This window comes from Vidua chalybeata, chromosome 5 (assembly GCF_026979565.1).
Source record: "Vidua chalybeata isolate OUT-0048 chromosome 5, bVidCha1 merged haplotype, whole genome shotgun sequence".
In the NCBI taxonomy this organism is placed as follows: domain Eukaryota; kingdom Metazoa; phylum Chordata; class Aves; order Passeriformes; family Viduidae; genus Vidua; species Vidua chalybeata.
In genome coordinates, this window is record NC_071534.1 from 11,053,100 (window position 1) to 11,079,748 (window position 26,649).

At 37.0% G+C, this 26,649-nt stretch overlaps 1 protein-coding gene across 1 annotated transcript; it reads left to right on the forward strand.

Annotated features, from left to right (window-relative positions):
- Window positions 1-360: 360 nt before the first annotated feature.
- Window positions 361-12,688, forward strand: NTS (neurotensin). The gene is made up of 4 exons (XM_053944119.1): window positions 361-579; window positions 4,560-4,621; window positions 10,638-10,862; window positions 12,319-12,688. Exons 1-4 carry the CDS (start codon window positions 519-521, stop codon window positions 12,463-12,465), a joined length of 495 nt encoding a protein of 164 aa, XP_053800094.1. The 5' UTR covers window positions 361-518; the 3' UTR covers window positions 12,466-12,688.
- Window positions 12,689-26,649: the final 13,961 nt, after the last annotated feature.

Consider the following 26,649-nt stretch of genomic DNA (forward strand, 5'->3'; position numbering starts at 1 on the left):
GTGCGGTCGCTCCCCACCTCTGGCCCCGCACCGGGGGACAGAGCACCTGCGGAAATTTTTTTTAAAAATAATAATAATAATAATAATAATAATAATAATAATAACAACAAAATCCCAGGATAGTTCCCTTTCGGGAAAAGCCGTGCCGGGCGCGCCCCGCGGCCGTGGGTGCGGGGGTTCGCTGCGCGCCCCGCGGGGCTCCGCGTGCGTCAGGCGGTGAGTGGCGTCAGCGGGCGCGGAGCGGCGGGGAGGGGGCAGCAGGAGGAGAGGGGGAAGAGGGAGGGAGGGAGCTTCGTCAGGAGGCGATGGCAGTACCGCCGTGACATCACCCCGCGGCTTATATAGTTGGGGAAGGGTCTGGGTCCCCCGTCTGGTGCCTGCAGCCGCCTGTCAGCACGCGTGCGGAGGGCGAGGAGCGGCGGGGCTCTGTCTATCTCTGTCTCTCTGTCTCTCTGTCTCTCTCTCCGTCTCTCCCTAGGATTTATGGACTTTACTTTCTAGAGGGCGGCGCGGCAAGGATGAGAGTCCAGCTGGTGTGCGTGGTGCTGCTGGCCCTGGCCTCCTGCAGCCTCTGCTCAGGTAAGTGCCCGCCGCCGCCTCCGCCGGGCGCGCCCCGCACCGCCCGGCCCCGAAGCCCCTCTGACCGCTCGGCACTGAGCCGCTGCCGCGGCCGTAAGAGGGACCTAAAGCAAGGAAGTGAAGTCGCTTCGGGCTCCGCCGGCTGATCCCATTAGGCGCCCGGGAGCCGCCTCTGATAACGGGCTCTGGCCAGCATCATGGTTTTTTGATATCACTCCTCTAACTTTCTCCCTTCGTATAATCCATTCCTCCTCACAGCATCCATATAACACGGCAATTAGTGCAGACTAGTCATTGGAAATACAAATCAGTGTAGACCATCTGCTGTGGTTTATTGAATATCATGTATTTCCAAATTAAGATACAAATAGTAATTTCTGCACCTCATGAATAGCTGCTGTAATCCAAACATCAACATGAATATGTATGCCGTTCAGTTGCTTTTTAGAAAGAGAAACATAATTTTATTATCTGGAAAAAAAGTTGCTAACAACAAATCTGAAATTATGACCACAGGAAGAAGATTGATGTAAATTCATTCCTTCGCCAAGAGCAGCTGCTTTAAAAAGCTCAAAAGGAGGGCAATATATTAAAATGCATTTCTTGCTTCTTTGAAAAATTACACATTTTGAGCATCAGCCATTTATATCTAAGGTTTATGATCAAATAGGTATGGGTGATAGTTAAACATGTGTATGCACATATATATGTAGTAGAATAGCCTGCAAAATCCAGTCTTAAGTGACTTGAAAATTAATTTTTAACTCCACTAAATTACTGGGTAAATTTACAGGCAACTTCATTTTTCAACTTTAGTGTTCAGAGGGACTCAGAATTCCTAATTCTCACTTTAGATGGACGTTTACAGTTTGTATTCCCCTGCAGAAGAAAGATGTAAACCACATAATACCTGCATTTTATTACAGTTTAAATATAATTGTTCTGTACATTATAGGAACACATGATCTCAGTGACAAAGCTTAACATTTTTTCTCCCCATATATTCCTAAGCTTTTAAAACAAATTCCTCACTAGTATTTTCAGTGAAGCTGTTTTAAATTCAACTCGTTATAGAGCCTTAATGAAAAACCACTAAAGTAAAAAACAATACGTGGGAATTAAAATAGGTTCATTAAAAAAACCCAGAAGTCAAATTGTGTGGGGAACTAATACAATGGTTTATTTGCTTGAAAATTTGAAATTATTTGTAAATGAGAAATGACACAGAGAAGCTTATGTGAAGGGGCTCAAATAATCTGTAAGTAATATGGACAGTTATGCCATGAAAATAATTTAAATTTTCTTTGAAAATGTTTGCCCTCAGGCATAAGTATGTACCTGTAGAATGTAATTATTCTATAAAATGTGAATATATGAGTAGAAACTATTTTTCTTGTCAGTGGAATCAAGAATACATCAAACTGTGTGAATTTCTCTCTGGTTTTAACAATAATGTGTAACCAGGCTTTTTATACATTGCCCTCTGAGAGTCTGTTCTTTTTATGTTTTTGCTCCTCATCCATCTCTTTTGACTCCTAAATAATGTCCTCTACATTTCTTTTTTTTCCAATCCAAATGCTTCTTATACCTTCCTTCCCATCTTTCATGCCTGCAGCTATCTTCCAGCCTTGATGTGTAGAAGCTACTTTCCATCCTTTATAGAAACAAAAACAGGTGCTAACCAGGCACAAGTCCTTTTGTTGTTCTCAGCTGGTGTGATCCAGGACCCCACAAATCATGATGCTGTCATCTTCTGCTCACAGGAGATGCTATCATTGATAGAAATTCAGCTGAAGTGATCTCGTGCTGCCACCAGAACTTTGGCTAATGGTAAAGCTGGCAAAACTGACTGCCATTCCTGCTGAAAGGGCTGAAAGGCATTAGGTTGGAGATCAGTTACTAGAGACTTGCTGACTGGTCTACAACTAGTCCTCTTTAATATGAAAATTTTAAACATTGAGTAAGACTGGTTGTAGATCAGCATTACAGCAAGTCACTTAAATGCAATTGCTTCGATGATAAAAATAATGAATGAATCTATTGTGTTAGTAAGCAAGTATGAACAGGAGCATCTCTACAGAGAAAGGGGATATATGTGACACACAGAAGTTTTTGATGACTTAAATAATAGAAATAAGAAGCAGTGCAGCAATACAGAATGCAGTGGCTTAGGAAATAGAAATTCCTGTTAAAACTCCTTTTTAACCAAAGCACAACTGTTGGAAATCTGAGGAATAAAAGACATTATCTTGTTACCTAACCCATTTTTTGGGGGGGTTTTCAGCCACAAAAGACAAACAAAACCAAAAGACATGTCAGACAGCTGCCCTCTGTAGCTAATGGTAAGCATTAAAGTGATTAAGTATTGGGCTGCTGAGCCAAACTGTGCTATACTGTTCTCTCTTGAGAACACATCAGGGACAGAAGGGGGCTGCTCTGATGAGTGCGGGAATACAAGGCTTTTGCAAGGAAGGAGAATTGGTGAAAGCCCAATAAATCTGGGGATAGCCTTTCAATGAAGCATTTATGGGATTTCCATGGCAATGGTTTTTGACAAAAAAGAAACAGTAATCTTGCACTTGTATACTAATCTTGTAAGGACACACGAAAACACTAAGCTGGGAAGAACAATGATTCCTCTCAATAAATACATGATGGCTAAGTATTGCAAATAGAAAGGTATTATTTATAGTGTAGGAATTTATTTACAAACCTTGGATACATTTGTAATTAGAAATAAACTAGACTTGAAATCAGAAGCAAGTGAATAAGCACTGGTATTTAGAAGCATTTCCTAAAGAAGAATCAAAGTGACGGTAGTTGTGAGATTTATTGAGATTTACCTTGACTGTTAAGAGCATTGCAATGAGTGGCTTCTGCGCTGATAGAAACCTATGACACATTAGCACATGCTCGTGGTGCCTTACAGTCTCATGTTCTGTGAAAGGTAGTGACACGACATGGTGAGGATCCCTGAAATGAAGGCATGGGCAGAATCTATTCACAGATTCAGGGGTAGGGTCTTACATGCCAACAGTATTGATTATTGAAAGTGAGATATTATCTATATGAATATGGAATATATTTTGGTTTAGTATGGTTTGAAGTATTAGTGCATTGTTTGGTTTTGGACTGTTGGTATTCCAGGAAAGGTAAAAGCTATGTGGAACTGTATTTCACCTAAAGGTTTAGCTGATTCCTTACATTTTTTTCTCTGTGAGCTGTGATTGCTGCTACCAAGGCACCAGATCTTCATTGTGATTCTCATCTTCATCTTGTGATGCTGTGTGTGGAAATGTGGCTGTGTATTTTCTCTTTCCGCAGTAATTTTTACCCTGTTTACCAAATCACAAGTCTTGCAAGTCTACTGAGCTATCAAAGGTCGATTAAATCAGTAAAGAAAACCCTAGACTTCCAGTCAGAATACTTCTTTTTTGTATATACATTGTCAAGAGCTTGTATCATAAACTGGTCAAGCTCAGTTCCCTCATATCAGTAAAAATACCCTTAATTTAATTAAGAATAATAAAAATATTGATTATTAATCAAGTAATCATAACTGCAATTTATATAAATAATTACTATAAAATAAATATTATTTGAAAATAAATATTCAAATTTTTCTTCCAAAGTAAGCAAAGGTGACAAATATTTATTATGAAAATAATGAAGAACATTGCAGCAGTTTTTTTATACTGAAGGAATTGCAGTTTAATGAGCCTTTCAGCTATGAAACTGAGATAAATGAACAATTCCATTCACTTCCGTAAGTTTGATCATGCTTTAAAAATATACTGAGTATTTGTTTTAATATAATGTTGCTGTTAACTGAAGACTCCTGACAGTCCCTCTGGGTCACTGGTGTTTGTGTTTGTTGTTTATTTTTAAAAATCATTTAAATATCTAAGTTCTGTATACTGAATTGAAATGTCTATGATTTATGATCAAATAATAAACATGTGTTTCTGGTTTATTCCCAGATTCAGAAGAGGAAATGAAAGCATTAGAAGCAGATTTATTGACCAATATGTACACATCAAAGGTAATTATTTTTCTTCCTTTACCTGACAGGGAGGGAGCAAATGAATTCTCATTACAAACCCAAAAGTCTTTGCACAAAGTAATAACCTATGGTCTAGACAGAAAAGTTCAGTGTTAGGTTTTCCTTTGGTGCAAGATTTTCTCCAGTTCAAAGGAAATGTAAAGGTGTTGATGTGACACACTAAACATGTTCCTCAGCTGTAACACTGGTACTTTCATTAAACTGTCAAAACTGTGTTATGTACAGAGATGTAAATTTATGTGAGGAAATGTGTTTCCAATAAGATTATGCCTGATGAAAGCTAAATTAACCTTGAGTCGAATCTGTAAGTGCTATTTTTATGCAGAACCCTTCCTATATGCATATAAAATTAAGACAATCATAAAGCAAAACCAGTTAATACATATGCCAATTTTGGTTTAGGATTTTGAATATAGTGCCAGTACAGGAACATGGACTGTGAAAATCTAACTTTGTAAATGGCATTTCCTTGACAGGTTTCCAGACTGTGAATAATGTTTATGTTATTAATATGGATATATAAAAATTCAGTGAAAACCTCATATTGACAAGGTGAAGCAGAAAGTGTTGCATGTATGTATTGGACAGGCTGATAGACACTTTCTTAACACAATTATCTTCCATAAATGATCTAAGAAATATATGTGTCTGATATATCTTCAACGACATATGAAGAACAAACTCTGAAACAAGTACTATGGGTTTAAGGGTGAATATTTTAATTTGTTATTCCAATAAAGTTTAAGTGGTACTTAAACGTAATGGAAAATAAAATGAGAAATGAAAAATTTCTCCCCCAAAAAAGAAATTTTTATAAACCAATGACTAGTTGAAGGTTAAAGACAAAACCTGCTAGGATGACATCTGCATATATTGTATTTAAGTATATGTGGCCTTTCCCACAGGATCACTGGATAGACTAGAAGTATGAGGCCAGAAAATGCGTTCTCTTTAACTGGTCTGGCAATTCTTAGATCTCAATGTTCTTTACTGGCATGATACCTAACCTTAGATTGCAAATAAACCTGTTGGCCACTCGCTTTTGTAAGGTACAGAAAGATTTAATAACTTCCCATTTTCTGAGGCATATTTAAATGTAGGGGGCTAACAAAAATATTTTTTTTGCTGCGTCGTAAAGAATAGCATGTTCTGGAATAAAATCCTGCAGCTATTGGTATTTCTGCTACTGACTTTAGTGGATCTGTGAACATCCTTCTTTTCCTGCCTTTTACCACAGAACACAAGCTCAGATAACACAAGCTCAAATGCACAAATATATTGCACCAGTTAATAATGTCATGATGATTGCAATAATACTCTTATTTTTTTTGTTGTCATGTAGCTTGCTATTTAGCATCCTTAGGGTATTTAGCACAGTCAACTGACCCTTGAAGTTAACAGAAGCAGTAGATTCATGTTGGAAATATTCCTTTAATTCTACATTATAATGCCTTAAATCACCATCTAAAATTCATTAGTTGAATTTATGTTGTCTCTTGACATCAAAGCAAGACATGGTGGAAACACTAAAAACTGTGTGTCAAATCTTCTGCAACAGTAATTTCACTATCCCATTCATTACTGAAATTGCTTTTTTTTCTGTTGTCCAATGCCAGATTTTAACCCTCATTACAACAAATTATGATTCTGGTGTGATAGACAAATTTGAAGATGGTATGTGTAACACCTGTCTTGTGTTGTGCCGGAGATCTGGTTCAATTTGAGGGCAATTACTGCTAAATTGCACAGACTGTATTTGGCACTGGCTTGGTAATCAGCAGAGGAAATCCTAACAATTTAAACAGCGTTAAGATGGGAAAACAATTACTGTTTATGAAAGCTGAGATCTAAAAGTGCAGCAAAATGGATTATCACTTGTGGGTTTAGTATTTGATAGAACAAAAATCTACCTAAGTAGGCACTTGTGGACTATAGTATTAAGACTACAGCCAGGGCTTAAGCACACCTTTTGCAATAATCAGTAGTCTATCTATATTATGGGAAAAATTGTCTTATGCCTTTAACTTCACAGACTGCTGTCCAGTGTCTGCTGCCCCTTTTCAAGTTGCTCTTTAAAGTCACCTATATGCTGAATCACTCTCCATCCTTAAAGAAGTAGTTCATGCTTATTGCAACCTGCCTTCAGCATTTAATACAGTTTGTCACCCTTCCCGCTGTTATATCTGAACCAAGATACAAAGATCAAACAAGTCCTTAAAATGCTCTGTCTTTTTCTTAAGATAAAATCCAAAAACCCATTTGGAACATCAGGTAAAACAACAAAACCTGACATGTCAAAATATGTGGACAGTTATCTCCTGTCTCTCTTTTGTTTGAAATCGAAAACTCTATTTTTATCAAAGAGATAGCTATTTCCATCTTCCTAAATGCTTGCCTGAAACCACTAGTTGCACGAAGAAACTTTTTTGACCTCAAAAAGATTGAGACTATGTTATTTACACAGAAAAAAAAAGTAAAACAAAAGTATGTCTTGGAGAATATATTAGCCCTAGAATATACTCTACCTTTGGGATCCCACCCAACATTAATTTTCTGAAGTCATGGACCCACTGAGTTTTGATTGTCGTAGGATGTCTATTTATGACTGCATTTGCCCAGAGTGTTTAGCCTCCTTTTCTGAGGAGCTGCCTAGAAGTAGGAGGAGCCTACATCTATCTAGAAGCTAGTGACTTCCTGACTTCAGTCATAACATAAAAATTAATTAGCTCTACAGGCATTAATATGCACCATGGAAGGATTTCTTCTTTAACAGAACTCAATGCTATATCTGATTAAAGATATTATTTCTATGGTTACAATCTGAACAAAATTCAACTGCTATTATAGAAAAGAACCATAGAGATCCTACACTAACTTGGGATTTTTACTTTATAATGACTTTGCTTTTTATCTGCTTTTGCTAGATAAAGACAGGAATTTAAAAAGCAGATATCATTTTTCCTAATGAAAAATAGCATTTGGGATGTATGGATGGACTGTAACAAAAGAAGTATCTTAGGCAAACTATCAGGGGTATCATTCAACCAGATATGGAAATAAAATATAAATTATAACTTGCGAATCTCTTGTCTTGCATAGAACAAGCCTGTTGTCAAAGAAGGAAATATGCTTATTTCAGTTCCTTAGATGATCTTAAATTCTCTTTCAAGATCCATGAAGTGTGAGAAATTATATATCTGATTCTTATTTTGCAAGCATGTTCAACATTGGAAATACATACATCATATTCACTTCAGTATTCATATACATTTTTAATTCTAGTTCGTACTTCAATCTCCTTTCTTTCTTCAGATTATTCCCAGATATTTTTCAAGTTACTCTTAAAAAAATTAGTTCTACCTTGGCAGATAAAGGTTCCTTGCTTTATTGTGTAGGTGTTTTCCAAAACATGTGTTGAGCTACTGCACCTGATATTGCTTAGACCTGTGTGGAAAATATATATAAAAGTATAAAATATAAAATATATCCCATATTATAAATTAAACTGAAAATTTGGATTATCATCATCTTAAACTGTTTTTTTTACATATACTTTTAAGTATAACTACCTCAGATATTTTCCATAACCCAAAAAGCAAAGTGGTCTGATTTTCATACTTACTGTAATAATGGAGCAGAGAAATAACACGAGTCCTCTGTTCAGTGACTCGACATGACCTGGAAAACTCCACGTTCAATTAAAATAACCCAAAATTCACTCTGACTGAATTGTTAATGGTAGCAGTAAGCCAGAAGCAGGTGTACCCAAGTAAAAATACTTTGAGGTGATATATGCATGGCATTAATAGGAATGAAACTCCCTTAACAAATGAAATATTAGTTAGAAACATGCAGACAGTGCTGCAAATTCGTTTTCTCCTAACCTCGTAAGTAAGAGCTAAGATAATTTTCACCCAAGGAAATCTGCTATTTAAGTATTTTACAAATACACAGAGGAAAGTTCCTTTATACATAGATGCGCATCAGACTGACATGAAGTAGTAACTTCAGATCAAAAAGATTCTATAAATTATAGAAGAAGGCATGAAAAGTTACCCTATCCTTTACTCTTCTGTTTCCATCCACTGGAATATTCAGAACTCAGAAACCTCACTTGCTCATGTAGCAGTGCCTCTAGATTATATGCTCCATTGCAATTTAGCTGTTGAAGTGCCAGCTCACATTTCTTTTGCATACCCAGGAGAGAACAGTGAACTGGAGAAACCTCCTCATTTGTCATGGAAAGCTCCATATTTTTATATTTCAAAAATAGATTAAAACAGACCAAAGAATATTTTGAAATTGCATTGGACAGTTGGTCTTTTTCCTAGTTTAACTTCTGTTAATAAAATTAAATATTCTGCAAAGAGAGTAACTTTATCTTAAAACTGTCACATCTTTTTAAATAGTTTGATAGACTAACTAGGGTAGTTCAGTGAGAAAACAGATGAGCTCAAAGGAAAGAGTGCAGAACCAATTACAGGCTTCCAAAAAAGATTTCAGAGTTGTTTTCTTAGCCACAAAACAAAATATTTTTTTTAGATGTTGTCAGGAATCTGAGAATGCACAGAAGATTTATTAAAAGGCTAAATCATTCTCATTTTGAAGGGCACATGTATCAGATGTATGTTGGAGTAATGATCATGGCCAAAAGAATACTTTTTGTAACTAATGCTGAGAGTGATGCCAACTTTTCTTGTTTCTTCCTCATTTCTCTAAATTTTCTTTCTTTTCCCTCAAAAAATAGTCAAGTGTGATGAATATATATAAATCTTGCATGCAAGGCCCCTTTATTAGGAACGTGCTCTAAAGAAACAGGTTATGTGATTACCTGGTGGTTCAGCCAAGTAAACACTGCATCCACACTCTCAATTAGTGCTGCCAGGTATGTGTGAAAGGCAATGTCTGTGTTAGTGTCATACCTGTATTTAACTTGTACATACAGGAAAAGAAGCAACGTTTCACTTCATAGGTAATGTCTAATCCTAATGTGCACAGCAAGGAAATCCTTGCCAGGAATAAATAGGAATTTGCTATTTGGCTTTTGATTGGAGATTGCTATGTCACCAGTTCTAGCTGAAGGAAACTAAATTCTATACTCAGCACTGAAAAGAATACAGTGCAGAAGAAATAATTAGTAGTGGGAGAATGAAGAAAATGGCAAAATCATGAAAAGCAGTAAATGAGATAGGAATTAAGTTTTAAACTTACTTTTTTTGCTATTGATAATCAAAATGGAAGAAGACTACTGCTGCAACTGCTTGGAAAAAACAATACCAGTAGAAAAGTAAAAATCATGCTTATCAGCATTTCTTTAAATGGCCTCGGTTTTTCAGTCCAGTTACAAAGTCAGGAGCACTTTATTTTTCACAGCTATGTTTTATCTTTGCTCGATCTTCCTAAGCCTGCAGACCTTCAGTTAACATCTCCCAGGCTCTTCACTTTCCAGCATCCAAAACTCCTGGGGCTTACAGATTCTGTAACTTCAGACCGAGACTCATCAGACAGCTTGTCCTGAAGCAGGGACTCCATTCCTTTTCTCAGGGAATTTTGGGATGACTGGTATTTGTGCTGAACTAGGGAGGAGTGTCTAGTTAACCACAGGCATCCAGCCTGGATTCCTGAGCTGGGAATTTATCCAGTGGGTTTGATTCATTATCCTTATTTACACCTGTGAATTTATATTATATTAATTTCCATCTGTGTTTTTGTTTGCACCTGTGCAGAATGACTATGAAATGCTGCCATTCTGGTTTGGTAGCAGTTTAGCTTTTTCATCATTTATATCTACCTGGGGGGCAAGGCTGCAAGGAAGCAGACTTGGCGTGTGTAATAAATGAGTTGTCCTAAGTTCAGCACTCTAATTATTGTCTAAAAGTTGACCAGATGAAAAGCACTTCAGAAACATAAACTGGTTTCTAACAAAATGTTTGAATGTAGCAAATGAATACAAAAAACCCCAAAGACGTTAAATCGTGGGTGTTTCTATTTTCAGATTAACAGAGCAAAACTTCCTTACTGGAAAATGACCCTGCTAAATGTCTGCAATCTTGTCAACAACATAAACAACCAAATGGGGGAAACAGTAGAGGTAGATGAGGAGGATCTGGTTCCAGGAAGACAGTTCCCTGCAGCTCTGGATGGCTTCAGCTTGGAAGCAATGTTGACAGTATATCAGCTCCAAAAAGTTTGCCACAGCAGAGCCTTTCAGCATTGGGAGGTAACACAAATGATCACAAATGCATGTTTCTACTGCTGTTAAACTCTCAGGCTCTGTTTGTAGTGATGTTGCAAAAATCCCTATCCCTATCATCTCCATCACATTGTCTCAGCTTTCCTTCCCGTTTTTTTATATTCTTTAATACCTTTAATATGCCTCTTTCAGTATGAGTAGTGAATTAGTGCAGTTTCTGATGACCTGAGAGTATGTTTCTTACAAAAGCCCATGGATACATTAGAGCTTTTCTTAACTACATACTTTTTTCCACTCTTTGTAGCAATTCCAGGTAACCAAACAAACATATGAAAGTCATCACTATGCCAGAAAACATAATTAATATCTGCTTAACAGACATGAAGTTATTATAGATCTATTGAAGCATAAATAAATGTACCCAGTGTTTCTGTTTGAAGACTCTAAGGCAAACTGGATTCAAAATGCAGGGATACATGCCCATGTGTACATACCATTTTACTAGGTACTCTGGTTTTCTTATCATTGCTAGGAAACTGGCAACAAGGTAACTCCTGCTTTTTGTTTCCCTACACCTAAAGAGGACCCTGGAAGTTGACAGTATGATTGTATGAAGATTGCCGCTCTTAAATAGTAATTTTTCATAGTCCATTTGTGATATTAAATTAATACAATGATTACAGTGGTTACACAGAAGCACACTAGGCACAATCCACTTGCATTTTTAGATATTACACTAAAAGCTGCTTTGTATAGTGAAAAAAGATAACTCAGTGTCACTACCCACTTTTCAGTAAAAAAAATTTCTTCATCTATCTCAGCTTCATGTACAGTCTCGCTGAATCCAGATCTTTTTTTGGTTGGTTGGTTGATTTGTTTTTTTGTTTTGTTGTGCTTTGCTGAGTCATAACTCTTTATATTCCCAATCCCCGTATTAGCTGGGGTGGTCCATGCAAAGGACTTCAACCTCTTTGAGAACCAGAGTTTTCTAAAGACTTCCTTCAACAGTTAATTTATTGCTGGAAAGGAGCTTCCCTAGTACCAAATAACCCATATGTCTTAATCACAATTCCCTGCTTTGCAGGAAGTTGTAGATTAAAATATTTCTCAAAAGATGAAACCAGTGAGCAGGTGTTTAACCTAAATGTGTGATAACAGAGTGATAGTCATTAGAAAACTTTCAGTCTATTTGAGTTTTGGTCTAAGGAAGATATACCAGCTTTCCTCTCTAGTCAAAACCAATTATCTAATTTGTTGAAGTGGAATTTAAATATCACTTTTGTAGGGCTCAGCTCATTTTTAGACTGATTTTAGTTTTGTGCTTTGAGTTTTGTATTTTTTTAAATTAATGCTGCAGCTAATATAGTAAAGATTTTTATTGGTGGCAATAAAATATTTTAATACTTTATTAAAATTTTGAGGAGATTAAAATCTTCATTACCAAAAAAAAAATAGATAAAAGTGTGTCTCTTGCATCCTACAGTTACTTCAGCAAGATGCTTTTGATCTAGAGAACTCAAGCCAAGAAAAAGAAATCATGAAGAGAAAAAATCCTTATATTCTGAAACGGCAGCTACATGTGAACAAAGCTAGAAGGCCATACATACTCAAGAGAAGTTCATATTACTGATGCAGCAGAAGAAAACAATGTATATTTAGTTCATAGGTAACTGTGCATTATGGTTATCTTATCTAAATCTAAAATCATACTTGTGTGAAAATATACTCTGGAAAATCAAGATGATAACATAGCTGTGTCTTTTTTGCAATTGCTGTTTCTTGATTGTGAATTTTTCCTACTTGAGATTAATTGGACTAATACATTTGCAAATAAAACTAGTTTTTAAGCATGATATATTGTACAAAACTGAGATTTCAACATGCTTTCAAACAATCTTGTAGTCTTTTCCAGTTTTATAAAGCACACCAACATAACACCAAGTAAATTGATATTGTCCATAAATCCTATTGAGAATCTTACGGCATCTTAATGCAACACCTCAAACATGTAAATTTTTCCAAATTTCTTGAATAATATAGTAGTAAGGAGTGCCACAATATTTTATGTTTTGGCTAGTTTAATTTATTAGGAATAGGTCTAAGGAAGAAAAGGATTAAGTGGCAATTTCAAAATGAATGTTTTAAACAGATTGCTTGTAAGTGAATTTTGAATTTTTGACTTCTAATCTATGAATACTCAGGAAAGAAAAACAACAAAAAGCTGATTCATGTCTCAGTGCTGTCACTGCAAAGAATCAAAATGGTAATCTGGTTACACAAGAAACTTGGTGAAGTGTTTGAAAGACTAATTAAAATTAGAACATCTTAAAATTACTATTAAAAGGCATTTCCTTTCCTTCCCTCCACAAATGTGTAAAAACCAGGAAGTTTCGGAGTTGAAAACAGTCTTGGAAGCTTGCAGAGAGGGAAGGTCACAGCATAGGAAAAATTGTTTTCAAGCCATGAGGAATCAACTGCTGCCTGAAAGTTTTCCAGTTCCTTGTTCAAGATGTGTGCATGAGATTTGGGATCTCAATGATTTTGGGTTCCAGTAAGGAGGAAAACAGTCTGAAAGGACTGGGGGCACAACAATCATCAAAATTGAGAGCTAGTCCAAGACCTGTGAAGTCTGGATGCTCAGACCAGAAGGCAAAAGTAGGATAGACATTGTTTTTGAAAACTTACTTGTTTCCTGTTTGAGCTATTTCCTCAAAGTAGTTCTCCAACAAATAGCCACATCATTGCCCCCTCCCAAACAAAAAACCAAACCAAACAAAGAAACAACTCCCCCACCTTCCACACACATAAATGCCCCCAAACAATTCCAGAACACTTGGAGAAAACCCAAACACTTGGAGAATTTTCAAATCCTCACACAAGTTTGTTATATTTTGTTTCATGGAGAGGGATGGAGTTTTTAAAGTAAAATGTATTTTAACTATATTAAAGCCAATTATATTTCCTTTTCTCACTGCAAATATTATTAATCAGTTTATTCATTCAATAACTCTTAAATGCATGCACTGACAAGAAATAACTGAGCATACACTAATTATTGCAATAATCATTATGACTCAAATGCAGCAAAGCAATTAAGTATGTTCAGTTTCAATGTTTTAAATGCTTAACGTGCTTAAGGGCTTTACTTAAGTAAACTCACACCCCTTACTTTTTTTACGAAACATATTGAATTAGGCTGAAGACCCAGTATGCTTTCAAGTGGTTAAGAAACACCTTCTTTCCAACAAACCTGTAACATCCCTAGTCCTGTTATGGATATTTGCATTCTAAAATATCTTTTGCTCTGAAATGACAAAGCAGAACAGTTTGTTCCAAAATTTGCTGCTTGCAGTACCTAAGGAAAAAATAAAACGTAACTTCAGAACACTTTTTTTTTCCATGGGAAAACCAGAAGACAAAAAAAAAAAATTGTCATTATATTTTTCTCTTATATTAAATTTAACAGTATAAAAGCTAAAAAAATAGGGTTAGATAATGTGGTTGTCATCTGATAGAGAACGTAATTTTTTCAGAAACAAACACCCTTCCGTGTCTCATTTTGGAGGTAATTTAGACTGTCACAGTAATGGCATATGACCTCAAATGATGAGGGATGTTCCATCCCCATCTAGTGTTCCACACGACCTTGTGACTATGTACTTGTTCTTTGCAGTGCAGAGCTAACAGATTAGTCAGACTGGCTGGAAATGGCATTAAATAAGCCATTTCCTTTCAGCAGACTGTGAATCCACACACAGCCAGCTACTGTGTGTCACTGGTGGAGACAGCTTAAAGTATGGCTGGAAAGTACAGCTTGTCAGTTGTCCCTAGTCTCTGATGGAGGTGACAGAGGAATGTCATTCAGTGTGATAGTCTGAACTAGGTGAGGAAACAAAAACTGTAATTGCAATATGGTCAGTTAAGCTAAAAAATCCAGTGCTGATTTTCAGCTTATTGGTCATTCATGAAAAGCAAGCATAGCAGTATTAAAATACTATAAAACACAAACCATAGAATTAAGCCAGGTGCTCAGAGCTTTTAAAGGAAATTTTGAGGTCTGGGAGACTACCTTGCTTGGAATCTCTTCTCTCTTCTAGCTGTTGCTACCTCCTGATGGCCTCACTGCTGTAGAATTGCAGTCTTTCTTTAGCCTTCATTTTTGGATGACAGCAGAAAAAGTATAGGTTTAGGCATATTTGTCTCTATTTTGCACATTCTTTCAGTGTGATCTTCAGGGTACCTGCCTCACCCATAACTGTGCATTGCCTGCAATGCCTATGCTGCTATATTTGCAGCAGGAATGAGTGCTGGATGAAGTTCAGGTCAGAGAAGGCTATCAAAATATGTGAACTTATTAATTCAATTCAGAAACTTAGACAGTTCCCTTCCCTTCCCTTCCCTTCCCTTCCCTTCCCTTCCCTTCCCTTCCCTTCCCTTCCCTTCCCTTCCCTTCCCTTCCCTTCCCTTCCCTTCCCTTCCCTTCCCTTCCCTTCCCTTCCTTCCCTTCCCTTCCCTTCCCTTCCCTTCCCTTCCCTTCCCTTCCCTTCCCTTCCCTTCCCTTCCCTTCCCTTCCCTTCCCTTCCCTTCCCTTCCCTTCCCTTCCCTTCCCTTCCCTTCCCTTCCCTTCCCTTCCCTTCCCTTCCCTTCCCTTCCCTTCCCTTCCCTTCCCTTCCCTTCCCTTCCCTTCCCTTCCCTTCCCCTCCCCTCCCCTCCCCTCCCTTTTTAAAAATACTATTTTGAAGACCTTTAATTTAGAGATTGCTACCTTTTCTTAAAGAACACCTTTTGATATAAGCAACTTTTTTAATAAAACAATTTTTGAGAGATGTTCTGTCTCTATGTCTTCAGAGGAGCGCATTTTTCTTATAAATTCTGTTACTGACTTTTTAATTAAGTTCATAGATGAATAATTATACCAATTATTCAGAAACTTCATACTTAACTATTACTTAGACCCCTAAAATATTGGATATAGTCATACAGTTATTGCAGAAACCTGTCAGTACTTTCTACTGAAAAATTAAATGGAACTGAGATTTACTTTAATTTTATATATTTTTAAGTTATCATCCATAATATTTCAAATGCCCTACACAGGAAAAGTAAAACACAGAGAAATGAATAATTTTTTCATCTCTAAAGCATATAGTTGTTACTTTTTCTTTAAAAGAAACATTATAATATAATAGGTGCTGTTATCAAGGTTAAAGGCTGTGCTGACAAAATAAGTCTTCAGTTCTTAAGTCTTGCTTGTGGTCGAAGTTTTGATCTTTTCTGTAGTTTCTCTTATAAGTTAAAATTTTGCTTTAGGTAAGAGTTTAATGGATGTGCTGTAAGCAAAGTGGATGAAATGTTAAATTTTCAGATTAAGAGAGATTTAATTTTGAAATGTACGATATTGGCTATGTCTCATACCCGCCTCCTAGTGAACACAAAACATAGACAAAATTGGTCTTGAACTTTATTCTTTTCTCCCAAGATTAGTTATCAATTTACAGTGTGGAGTTTCAAATGGAATATACAAGCTACCACTACAATAATTTCATGTGGGAAGGCTGAAAGAAGAGCAGCTTTTTCTTAAATTCCCCAATGTTCCAGACTGATCATTGATGTCCTCCACATCCAAAATCCTGGACTAAATGAAAGCAGTGGGAAAACAAGAGTTTCAGATAATCTGCAAAATAAATTGTGCTGACTTCTGTGGTAGAACAAAAGTCAGCACCTGGATCTCACTCTCCAGGAAGTAAAAAAAAAAAGTGGAAGAAATGGGTTGATCTCCACAATGAAACTCGGAGAATGAGGTTTTAATTGCTGCCAAATGCAAGCATTCAGAATTCACGAGTGAGGCTGCAAAACCCTGAAAATAGATAAAAAGATAGGTAGGTAGGTAGGTAGGTAGGTAGATAGATAGATAGATAGATAGATAGATAGATAGATAGATAGATAGAATAAATATCCCCGAGACCTAAATGAAGTAATAAATATATGTCAAATGACTTTTGTTTCTTTCCATTTACCAGACTGCCAGGGAGTATTAGAATCATATATCTAAGATTTGTCAACAAGAAGAGCTTAAACATATTTGCTTGTTAATATTAATTTCTACTGAAACTTCACATTCTCATCCAGACTCTTGAATCCAGCAGGTGTCATATAACAACACACATAAAAATATTCATGACCAGATTCAAAATCATCCAAATCCAGGATACTTGGATAGGTCTCAGACTAATCAATCAGAGAGTGGAATAAAAGAGCTTTCTGGTACCTCATTAGCAGGCAAGCTTTGTCTGACTGAATGATTCCTCTGAGGTAGCAATATGGGGAAATGACATGAGAGCTACCCAGTAATTTTTGGAGGTTGTCAGCTATTAAGAAACAAAGCCTTCAGGAACTCTTGGTTGCCCAAGGAAGACTTGTTTTTTCCAAACAGACGAGAGTGTACAGCTCATGTCTCAGGAATTGTATCACATTCCATTGTACAGAAGAAAAAGAGAGACTATACAAAACTGGACTTGAATTACCAAGCAATAGTATTTTTCTGTTTGAGCTCCCAATGTGTCAAGTACCAGTCTGTTTTGTCACAGAAGTTACAGTACACTGTTAGTCTGGAACCATTTTCTATTTTGCTCTTACAAACCAGTTGTAGGAAGCTTTTGCAGGATATAGGATATACTTTTCTTATGGATACATAAAGGGCTACTCAGGTGATCTACACATTACTTTTTAAGTGACTGGGAGCAACATGAAGACCTCTGTACAGGTGCAGTGTCCCAGCTGCTTAATAAAGTGTCAACATTATGAGTGGATTTGTCCACCAGTGAATCTAATAGACTGGAGCCATCCTAAATTACTATCTTGACCTCATTATTGCAGCTTTTTTAGATTAATGATTTAAAAATCCAAACTGTATAATGTAGTATTCTAGAATTTAAGATTATTTTATCCCCTCTAGGCATTTAATTCAAGGTCTAAAAAAATGTAGGAAAGAAAAAGAAAGGAAGGAGGGAAGGAGGGAAGGAAGGAGGGAAGGAAGGAGGGAAGGAAGGAGGGAAGGAAGGAGGGAAGGAGGGAAGGAAGGAAGGAAGGAAGGAAGGAAGGAAGGAAGGAAGGAAGGAAGGAAGGAAGGAAGGAAGGAAGGAAGGAAGGAAGGAAGGAAGAAGGAAGGAAGGAAGGAAGGAAGGAAGGAAGGAAGAAGGAAGGAAGGAAGGAAGGAAGGAAGGAAGGAAGGAAGGAAGGAAGGAAGAAGGAAGGAAGGAAGGAAGGAAGGAAGAAGGAAGGAAGGAAGGAAGGAAGGAAGGAAGAAGGAAGGAAGGAAGGAAGAAGGAAGGAAGGAAGGAAGGAAGGAAGGAAGGAAGGAAGGAAGGAAGGAAGGAAGGAAGGAAAGGAAAGGAAGGAAAGGAAGGAAGGAAAGGAAAGGAAGGAAGGAAGGAAGAAGGAAGGAAGGAAGAAGGAAAGAAAGAAAGGAAGGAAGAAGGAAGGAAGAAAGAAAAAGAAAAAGAAAAAGAAAAGAAAAAAAAAAGAAAGAGAAAGAAAGAAGAAAGAAAGAACAAGAAAGAAAGAAAAAGAAAGAAGAAAGAAAGAAAGAAAGAAGAAAGAAAGAAAGAAAGAAAAGAAAGAAAGAAAGAAGAAAGAAAGAAAGAAAGAAAGAAAGAAAGAAAGAAAGAAAGAAAGAAAGAAAGAAAGAAAGAAAGAAAGAAAGAAAGAAAGAAAGAAAGAAAGAAGAAAGAAAGAAAGAAAGAAAGAAAGAAAGAAAGAAAGAAAGAAAGAAAGAAAGAAAGAAAGAAAGAAAGAAGAAAGAAAGAAAGAAAGAAAGAAAGAAAGAAAGAAAGAAAGAAAGAAAGACTCGTATTGCTATATTGTGCTATCTATTTTCTTTAAAGTTTTTACGGAGCAATATGACTTGGGAATCATTTTGTGTCTGAAATGAATAGCATTGTGCCTCCAATTTTCTTTTTCAAATCTGTTGTTTATATGTATTTTAAAACAACTGTTCCTCTAATCTAATATTTTAAAGCCTTTTATTCAGTTTCAAAAAGACAATTTTTTTTGATGAATAAACTCTATGCTTAAAGCCCAATCATTTTTGTCCTAAAAGAAAAAATATTAAAATATTTCCTACTTTTTAACAGATACAGAGATCTTAGAAATAGTTTATTCAATAAGTCTTTCATGAATAAAATCTCTTGATTACTTTTGTGTACTACCAAATCCTTAAGGCAGTAGTATAATCATATACTGTAGAAGTTGTCGTGTTTTGGTATCTTATTTAATGATCTTTTAAATAAAGAGCTGTTTGGAAAAGACAACTTGCCTTTTGTTCTGTTTAAAAGAAGGGATCAAAAAATAATGCCACACAGAGCAAAGTTATATGTTTATATACCCACCAATGAAGGGTTTATTCAAATTGTTCTGAATTTTGTAGGATATAAAGTATAACTTCAAGGAATATGTAACTGCAGAATACTATAGTACCATGGTCTTATAGTATTCTACATCTGATTGCTCCAGAAATAAACAACAATAACACAAATTTCTAAATTATTGCCTTTAATATGCAAAGGCACTGAAGTGCTGAAACTGCAGCTGTTTTGAAGATGAAATCCTTGGCAAATACTTCCATTCTCCTCAAAAGTTTATTTACTGATGGACTGATGGCAGATTTTTCAATTTTTTTTTTTTTTATAGTGAAGAGTTACTATTAGAATGAGGGAGTTATGAAAGTTAAAATTTGGGTTTTTTTTAATAAATATCCCATTCCCCTCCACTTTACCTCTGTGGTTTTGGGTTCCTGTATTACAGCATTGAACTGAAAGGTGCTGTAAGGGAACAGACAAATGGGAAGCAAAATGCAGATATGTAGGGGACTTAATGAAAAAACATGCAAAGATGTTAACTGGATATTCCTTCTGTCTGGCTCCAACCAAAGATTGTCATAGCTGGCTGAGGCATGGATTGTATGTATTTGGAGGGAGGAAAAAAGGGAGGGGAAAGTCAGGGAAAAAGAGGAAAGGGAATATAATACTGAGTTGTCTTGCTTTTGAAGTGTTGGTTAAGAATTAAAGTGTAGGTAGGTTAGCATAAACTAGAAGATGCGTATTCTGAAAAAGTAGGTGAGTTCCCATCAGTGTATGGGAAGGGCAATTATCTGTCTGGCATTCCCAGTACTTCCCTTGAATCAAGAAAAACAGATTTGAGCTGAGATGTTTAAAATTGAAACTTTTAAGCAGAAACTGGAACAACTAAAGAAAGCTGATAAGGAAGAGGAGGGAATGCATGACAAGGGTCAAGAAATACACAAATCAGGGTCAGTTGAATCATTCAGTAAGCCTGGACTGTCAGTACAAGACAGAAATACAAATTGTTGTTCATAGCTTGGGATAATCTACACCAATCTGCACAGGTTTGAGAAACTTTGTTGTTTGAATCCATGTCTCAAGCAAGTTAATGCTATTTTGTCACACTGGTCTCAGAATTAGAAGTCATCCCAATGTGCATACAAGAAGACCATCATTTTAGGGGAGATGAAAAAAAGAACAGAGTAAAACTTAGGTCTAAAGTGAAGGTTTTATCATAAAGCAGAAGCTCATTTCAGTATTGAAATGTAACAAGAAACCTACATTTTTAGGTAGCTTTTTTCAGATTGTTTTCTCAGAAAAAAGTTCAGAGATAAACTCCAGAAATTTATATTCTCATAAAGAAAGTAATCTGGAACTGGTCTTTTAAAAATTAGATTTCCTTCATGTATCTAGTGTAGCTGTGGCAAATCAAACATTTTACTTCAATGCATGGTACACTGACCTGGACCTGAAATCCATGTTTCTGTGAAATGGATGGATGTAGAGATTATAAATAAGATCTCTTCTGAACATTCAACAAGGCAGAAGGCATAAGAAGTAATGCTGTGCTAAAAGATTTTTGATGCCTTATTAGCAGCTTTCAGTAGTGTGTGAAGAAACATAATGTACTATTTGCAACACTCTCCAAGGCATATCTTGATGTGAAAGGAGCTGACGTGTACTGTGGTAAGTCTGTATTTAGATAGAGAGAGTGTTAAAATATCTGTAGCATGGTGATTAAAAACCTGATTTCTGTTCACTTAAACACTTCAGTGCTTTTCTGCTAGGAGTGAATCTGCCCCTTTGGCAACAGGTGTGAATAAGAAAGGATTGCTCAAATTCACCATTACAGGTAGTCCTTGAGATTGATAATATATAAAGCTAAATGTTATTTAAACAGTCTAGCTTTGTACAACCAGTTGAAACAGTTTGGGTAAACAGGGAAAAAGTCAAATAAATGGCCAATATTTCTTTTGCTTATATATAGGTACACATACACACAGGAATAAATTCGTTATTGTGAGGATGGGGCGACATTGGAACAGATGGCCCAGAGAAGCTGTGTGTGCTCCATCCTTGTAAGGGTTCAAGGCCAGGCTGAGCATTGAGGTCTAGTGGAAGATGTCCCTGTCCATGGCAGGGACAGTTGTAACTGGGTGCCCTTTAAGGGCCCTTCCAACACAAACCATTCTATGATATTCATTCATTTGATATACACAAGCACACAATATTGTATATGGAGACACTGCTCTCTTGCCTTATCTCTCTTAGGATGCATCTCAGCATCTCATCAAAATAAGAGCTTTGTAGGGATGTTACTTGATTTTCATGGCCAGAAAAAGGAATATTTATGCTTGTTTTGAGTAAAAAAAAAAAAAAAAAAAAAAAAAAAAAAGCTAAAAAAAGTTACTATTTCATAATCCTTGCTTGTGTCATTAGATCTGGCCAAAACAATGACCCATAGCTCATATTGTCTGGTTTGGTTGTGAGTTGCACAACTGTATGCTTGATGGTCACCTTCCAACATTTAGAAAATCAATTTTGTGTCCTGTTCGGTTACACTAGTTCTGAACTGAACACACACCATTTGAAGTGAGAGAAGAGGAAATTATTTGGTGATAGAGAAGCTTCAGTTTTCTACGGCAGCAGAAGATGTATTATATATATGTATAGATGTATTATAACCCTCAGAGTTGCAAAAGTGATAGGAGGGTAGCCTTCTGTAAGCTGGAAATGATGATTGGGTAAAGCAACAAAAGAAACTCAAACAAAAAGTGGAGTAAATGGTCACTATTTGGTCACTACTACATGAAGAAAACAGAGACAGAGAGAAAGATGCCATGTTTTTCCCCACATAACATTTGGGCTGGCAATCACAATTTTCCTTCCAGTAAGATTTGTGATTACTGTTGATTTTTTGATCAGATTTTATATACTATCAATAGAAAATTCAGGATTTGATGTAATTCTGGAACTGGGGACTGAAATTTTTGCAATATACTGTTTATCAGATGTGCACTCCTCCTTTAAATCTTTAACATAAAAAAAGGGGCAAGTGGTGAGTTGGTGAATAGCCTGGAGAGAAGGAGAAGACAAGAAGGAAAGAAAGAGAGATAGACTGTCAGAGTAGTGCCCTTTTTCTTCTTTTACAGCAACTTTGTAAGCAGCATAGTCTTAGAGTTTATTGTTGCAAGACACTGTTTGACCTGTTGTAAAGTAGGAAATAAATTTTTCTATAGTTACTAATAGGTCTGCATGTCTGGTTTGTACTACAGCAATTACGACTGCCTTTTAGAACGTTGTACCTTCTTCATGCTGCTCTTTACTCAAACTATTTCAAATGGACCAGTTACAAATCAAAGCAGTGCATAAACTGCAAATTCCCTCTTGAAAAATTTTCATCATTTTTTGATTAAATTCCCTGCTTTAACAAGGTTTTTGACCTCATTTCAGGTGTAAATAAAGCTGTGAGTTAATTTAAATTTTCTATGACCCAAGCTGTGAGGAACACTTGATTTTAAAAGAAAAAAACCCATGTATTTTCCCTTAATCTTCTTTTTGGGTGGGGTAGATTAGTTTCTACAGTAGACTTGAGGAGAAGAGTGGCAATACAAGAAGTTTTGTAGAGAATGCTATGAGTTCAGCCATACCATGGCATAACAGACAATTTGTAATGCAAAGTAAAGAGACTAAATGAATAGCTGTTGCTCATAATCAGTGGTCTTATGAATTTCTGCATTATTGGTGAGCACATAGATGAGGAGGCAGCAGTCAACACGGTGGAGAATAACTTGGCAGAGTATGGATGACAGAGCTGGGAATTTGGGCTACTTCATGCTTGGTACCAAGGGGTAGAATAACTGTTTTAATTACATTTAGCTTCTTAGACTTTGACTTTCACATGAACAGATGATAATTAGAAAACAGTCCTGCTCGAGGCTTGAAGCCTGCTTTTCAAATCCACACAACTTAGGGTGGAGTGTCAGGACTTGTGTTGAACATCATATTCCCAGAGGCTCCAAGCTCAGCCTCTGGAACTTAAGGATTAGCAAATGGAACCCTTTTGCTCATGAATGAATATCAAGGCACTGCCTGGAGAGACACAGTGAATAAAGCACAGACAACAGCATTATATTTTGCCTTTTAAGTTTTTCCTTTGTTAAAACCAGTAACAGTTCCATTCAGCTCAGATGCTGAAATAACAGTTTCTCAATAGAAGAAAACATTTCTCTATTCTCAGAAGCAAATAAAAAAGTTTTTAACCTTTAGCATTTTTTCTTTGCTTGTAAGAGCTTAAATGTCTACATATATATATATTTTAATGCAATACCACAATACTTGGAGAAGAAGTGTAAGAGTATTAATTAAGAGTATAATAAATCTTGAAACATCACAGGTCACATCACTCCCTGCCACCAATATCCATGGCACTTGCGTGGCAAATGCATTCCTGAAGCCCTGTAAGGACTTCAAAATCCAGTGTTTCTACAGAGTTACTCACTTGGAGGAGGTAGTAGGAATGCTGATGTGGCTTTACGCACACGCCCATCTGTAAGCTGAAGCAATGGTTTCAGAATCAGTGGGAATCTTCTTGTGCTGAAGCCAAGGACAATCTTTAAGCCAAAGTTAAATCTTCCTTGACCTGATTTCAAAGTGTTTGGAACATTCAAGAGTTGCTCATGATATCTTACTAAGGTTTAAGTATTTGCTTTGGAGCGCCCAGGGCCTTGCATTTAATCCACCAGAAAGGTGCAATGGTATTGCAGGTGAGACAGAGAGCAAAATGCAATTAGCAAATTCTTCTAGGAAAAAATGGATGAAAAGAGTGTGGTGAGGAATCACTGCTGAAGTGGAATAGAAAAACATTAAAAGATTTGTTTAAAATATAATAACTGTGAATAACTATCTCTCCTACTCCATCTATTGAAAATAAAGCTGTCTGACAGCTTAAATAATAAAGAAGAGACTAGAAGAAATGTCATACTCCTCCCACCTACAAAAATCTGGATGGGGTCAGATATAGCTTTAAAAAATTAGGATTTTGTTACTGTAAAATCTGTATTATCTCATAGAGTTTCAATGTGTTCTTTTTAACTGATGATTTTCCCTTGCTTTTAAGCTTTGAAAGGAAATTAATCCTCGAGTTGGTTTTTTTTTTTTTTTTTTTGCAATATACCACCATCTGGTGGAAGTAAAGAGAAAAACAAAAGATTTTGATGGTTAACTTGTCTTGATAATTGAGAAGTTTTAGTTTCCTAGTCTAATTGTCTTAGATGGGCTCTTGAGGATTTAGAGCACCGAATCGCTTTAAACCATGTAATTTTCACATTTCTCTATTCAGTTTATTTGCTTCAGTTATTTACTTTTAAGGGTCCCAAGGATATTCTTAAAACTAAATACACACTTCAGTACTTCCTAATATATCTGATCGGTAATTCAAGACAGAATTTTCCATATGGTGATATAAAATTACTCAAAATATTTTTCTAAATATCAAGCAAGATTTATCATACAAACTATACGCTACTGCTGTATATTTTTTAGGTATTGATAAAATTTAATTTTGTTCTCTTTCAAAAAAATTGTTAGCATGATTACTTTATTTATGCTATTAGGGCTTTTTTTCCCCACAAATTTTTGATTAAAATCTTAGGGGAAAAGTTGTAATCTTATTGCCTATGCACTTTGGGAGCTAAATTTCATTTTAAACTGCATTGAAAATTCACAGGTTACCAGAGTTCGCTGATATATGCTGATAGTATCTGTGTTCTCTCTGTGGTCACCATGTTCTTTCTGTGCTGTCACTACTAAATGTTGTTAAATTTTGTGGGTGCAACAAAATTGGAAATAAAATACATATCTGTTAAAAAAATCTTTCTAGAAAAATATAGGGTTTAAAAAGAACCAAACAAGTAGGTTAGTAGTTGTTTTACATTAGAATTAAATATTCTGCTCTAGAGATGTTTGCCGGGATCCTCAGTGTCTCCCCTATTTTTTTGCCACCTGCTAGGCTCACAACCTAAATACTCAGGCATCCCAAATGTCCACTGGACAATTTTTTGGGGAATTGAGATACGCCACCTACCACCAGATGTTGGGGAATTTGCAGCAGAAGGACCTAAGCAGACTTAAAGACAGGTGTCTTACGCAGTCTTGGCTACCAGCAAGTCAGCAAAAGCTTTCCAGGGAATTAAATCTTGCTGAGCTCAGTGACATGATCACAGCCAAGGGTCAGCCTGTCTGCTAGTTTCTTCTGGACTTTTGGCAAGATCAGCCAGTCCACAGGAGTGTGCCAGGCCAGATAACCATCATTTTTTAAAATGGGAAAAAGTTTCCCCATCACATTTTAACCAGCCCTAATGGCACACTGTGGACATAACTGTGGCATTGGCATTGTAACAACGGCCTTTCATATACCTGATAGAAGGATCTTTAGAAAGCCAGAGGGAATGCAGCTGGCAGGGAAGATCTTTGATGGTGCAGAGTTGCTGAGCCCTTCCAGCATGCCAAGAAGAAAGAGATCTCAACAGTGGTATCAGGAAAAAGCGTTGAATGTGGCATATGTTCACAGTGGTTGCCATGCATACGTGGTGGGAGAGGGTTGCTTTGTCATGTCTGCTATTTCCAGTGAGGTTGTGTTCAGGATGACACAATGCATAGCTGCACCCAGTGCTTGCAGATACCTGGCTGCTGCCCTTCTCTTGAATAGGGACTACCTGCTAATCATGGTTCAATATCTGCAGCTCTTCTCCTACCTGAGACATTCTGGATGGAGTCAGATGCGGTATTGCGTTGTTTTCCCGGGTCCCGGGCAGCTCTGGAGAGCCCGGCTAAAGGCGCTGTTTCTTGGCGGGACCGGGGCTGCCGCGCGGCCCGGGCGCTGTGGGATTCAGCACATCGGGGTGGGGCTGGCCGCGCTCTGTGGCCGGCGCTGGGATGAGACAAAGAGGCAAAGGAAGGTGCACCTTGTCCTTGTGGTTGGCTGGAGAGCTTTTATTGACGCGTGGAGCTGCGATGGAGAACAGCGGCCGCTCCCTAGCGCCGCATGGGCAAAATGGCAATGGATGGATTTTATAGAGGGTGGGCCGAGGGGGGCGGAAGCCGTCTGGCCCAATGGGGACAGGCAACGTGGTGGTGACAGCGACCAACGGGAACACGACAGGGGTGGACACAGGGCCCCAGGACGAACAGGGATGCGGGGATGTGGTGACTGACAAGGAAGTCTCAGGAACAAACAGGGGGTAGTTACAGGAGTGACGTGGGGAAGCTCCAGTGGCAGGCAGCCTGGAGCGAACCATCACGGGGAGAAACACGGGGGTACATAGAACCGGCTAATTAACATTATAAAACTCTAATCTGAATGCAACCTGGGATGCAACAGTCAGATATAACTTTAAAAAATTGGGACTGTATTTCTGTAAAATAATTATTTTGTATAGATTAAAGTGGGAATTTTTACGAATTTATTTTTTGTA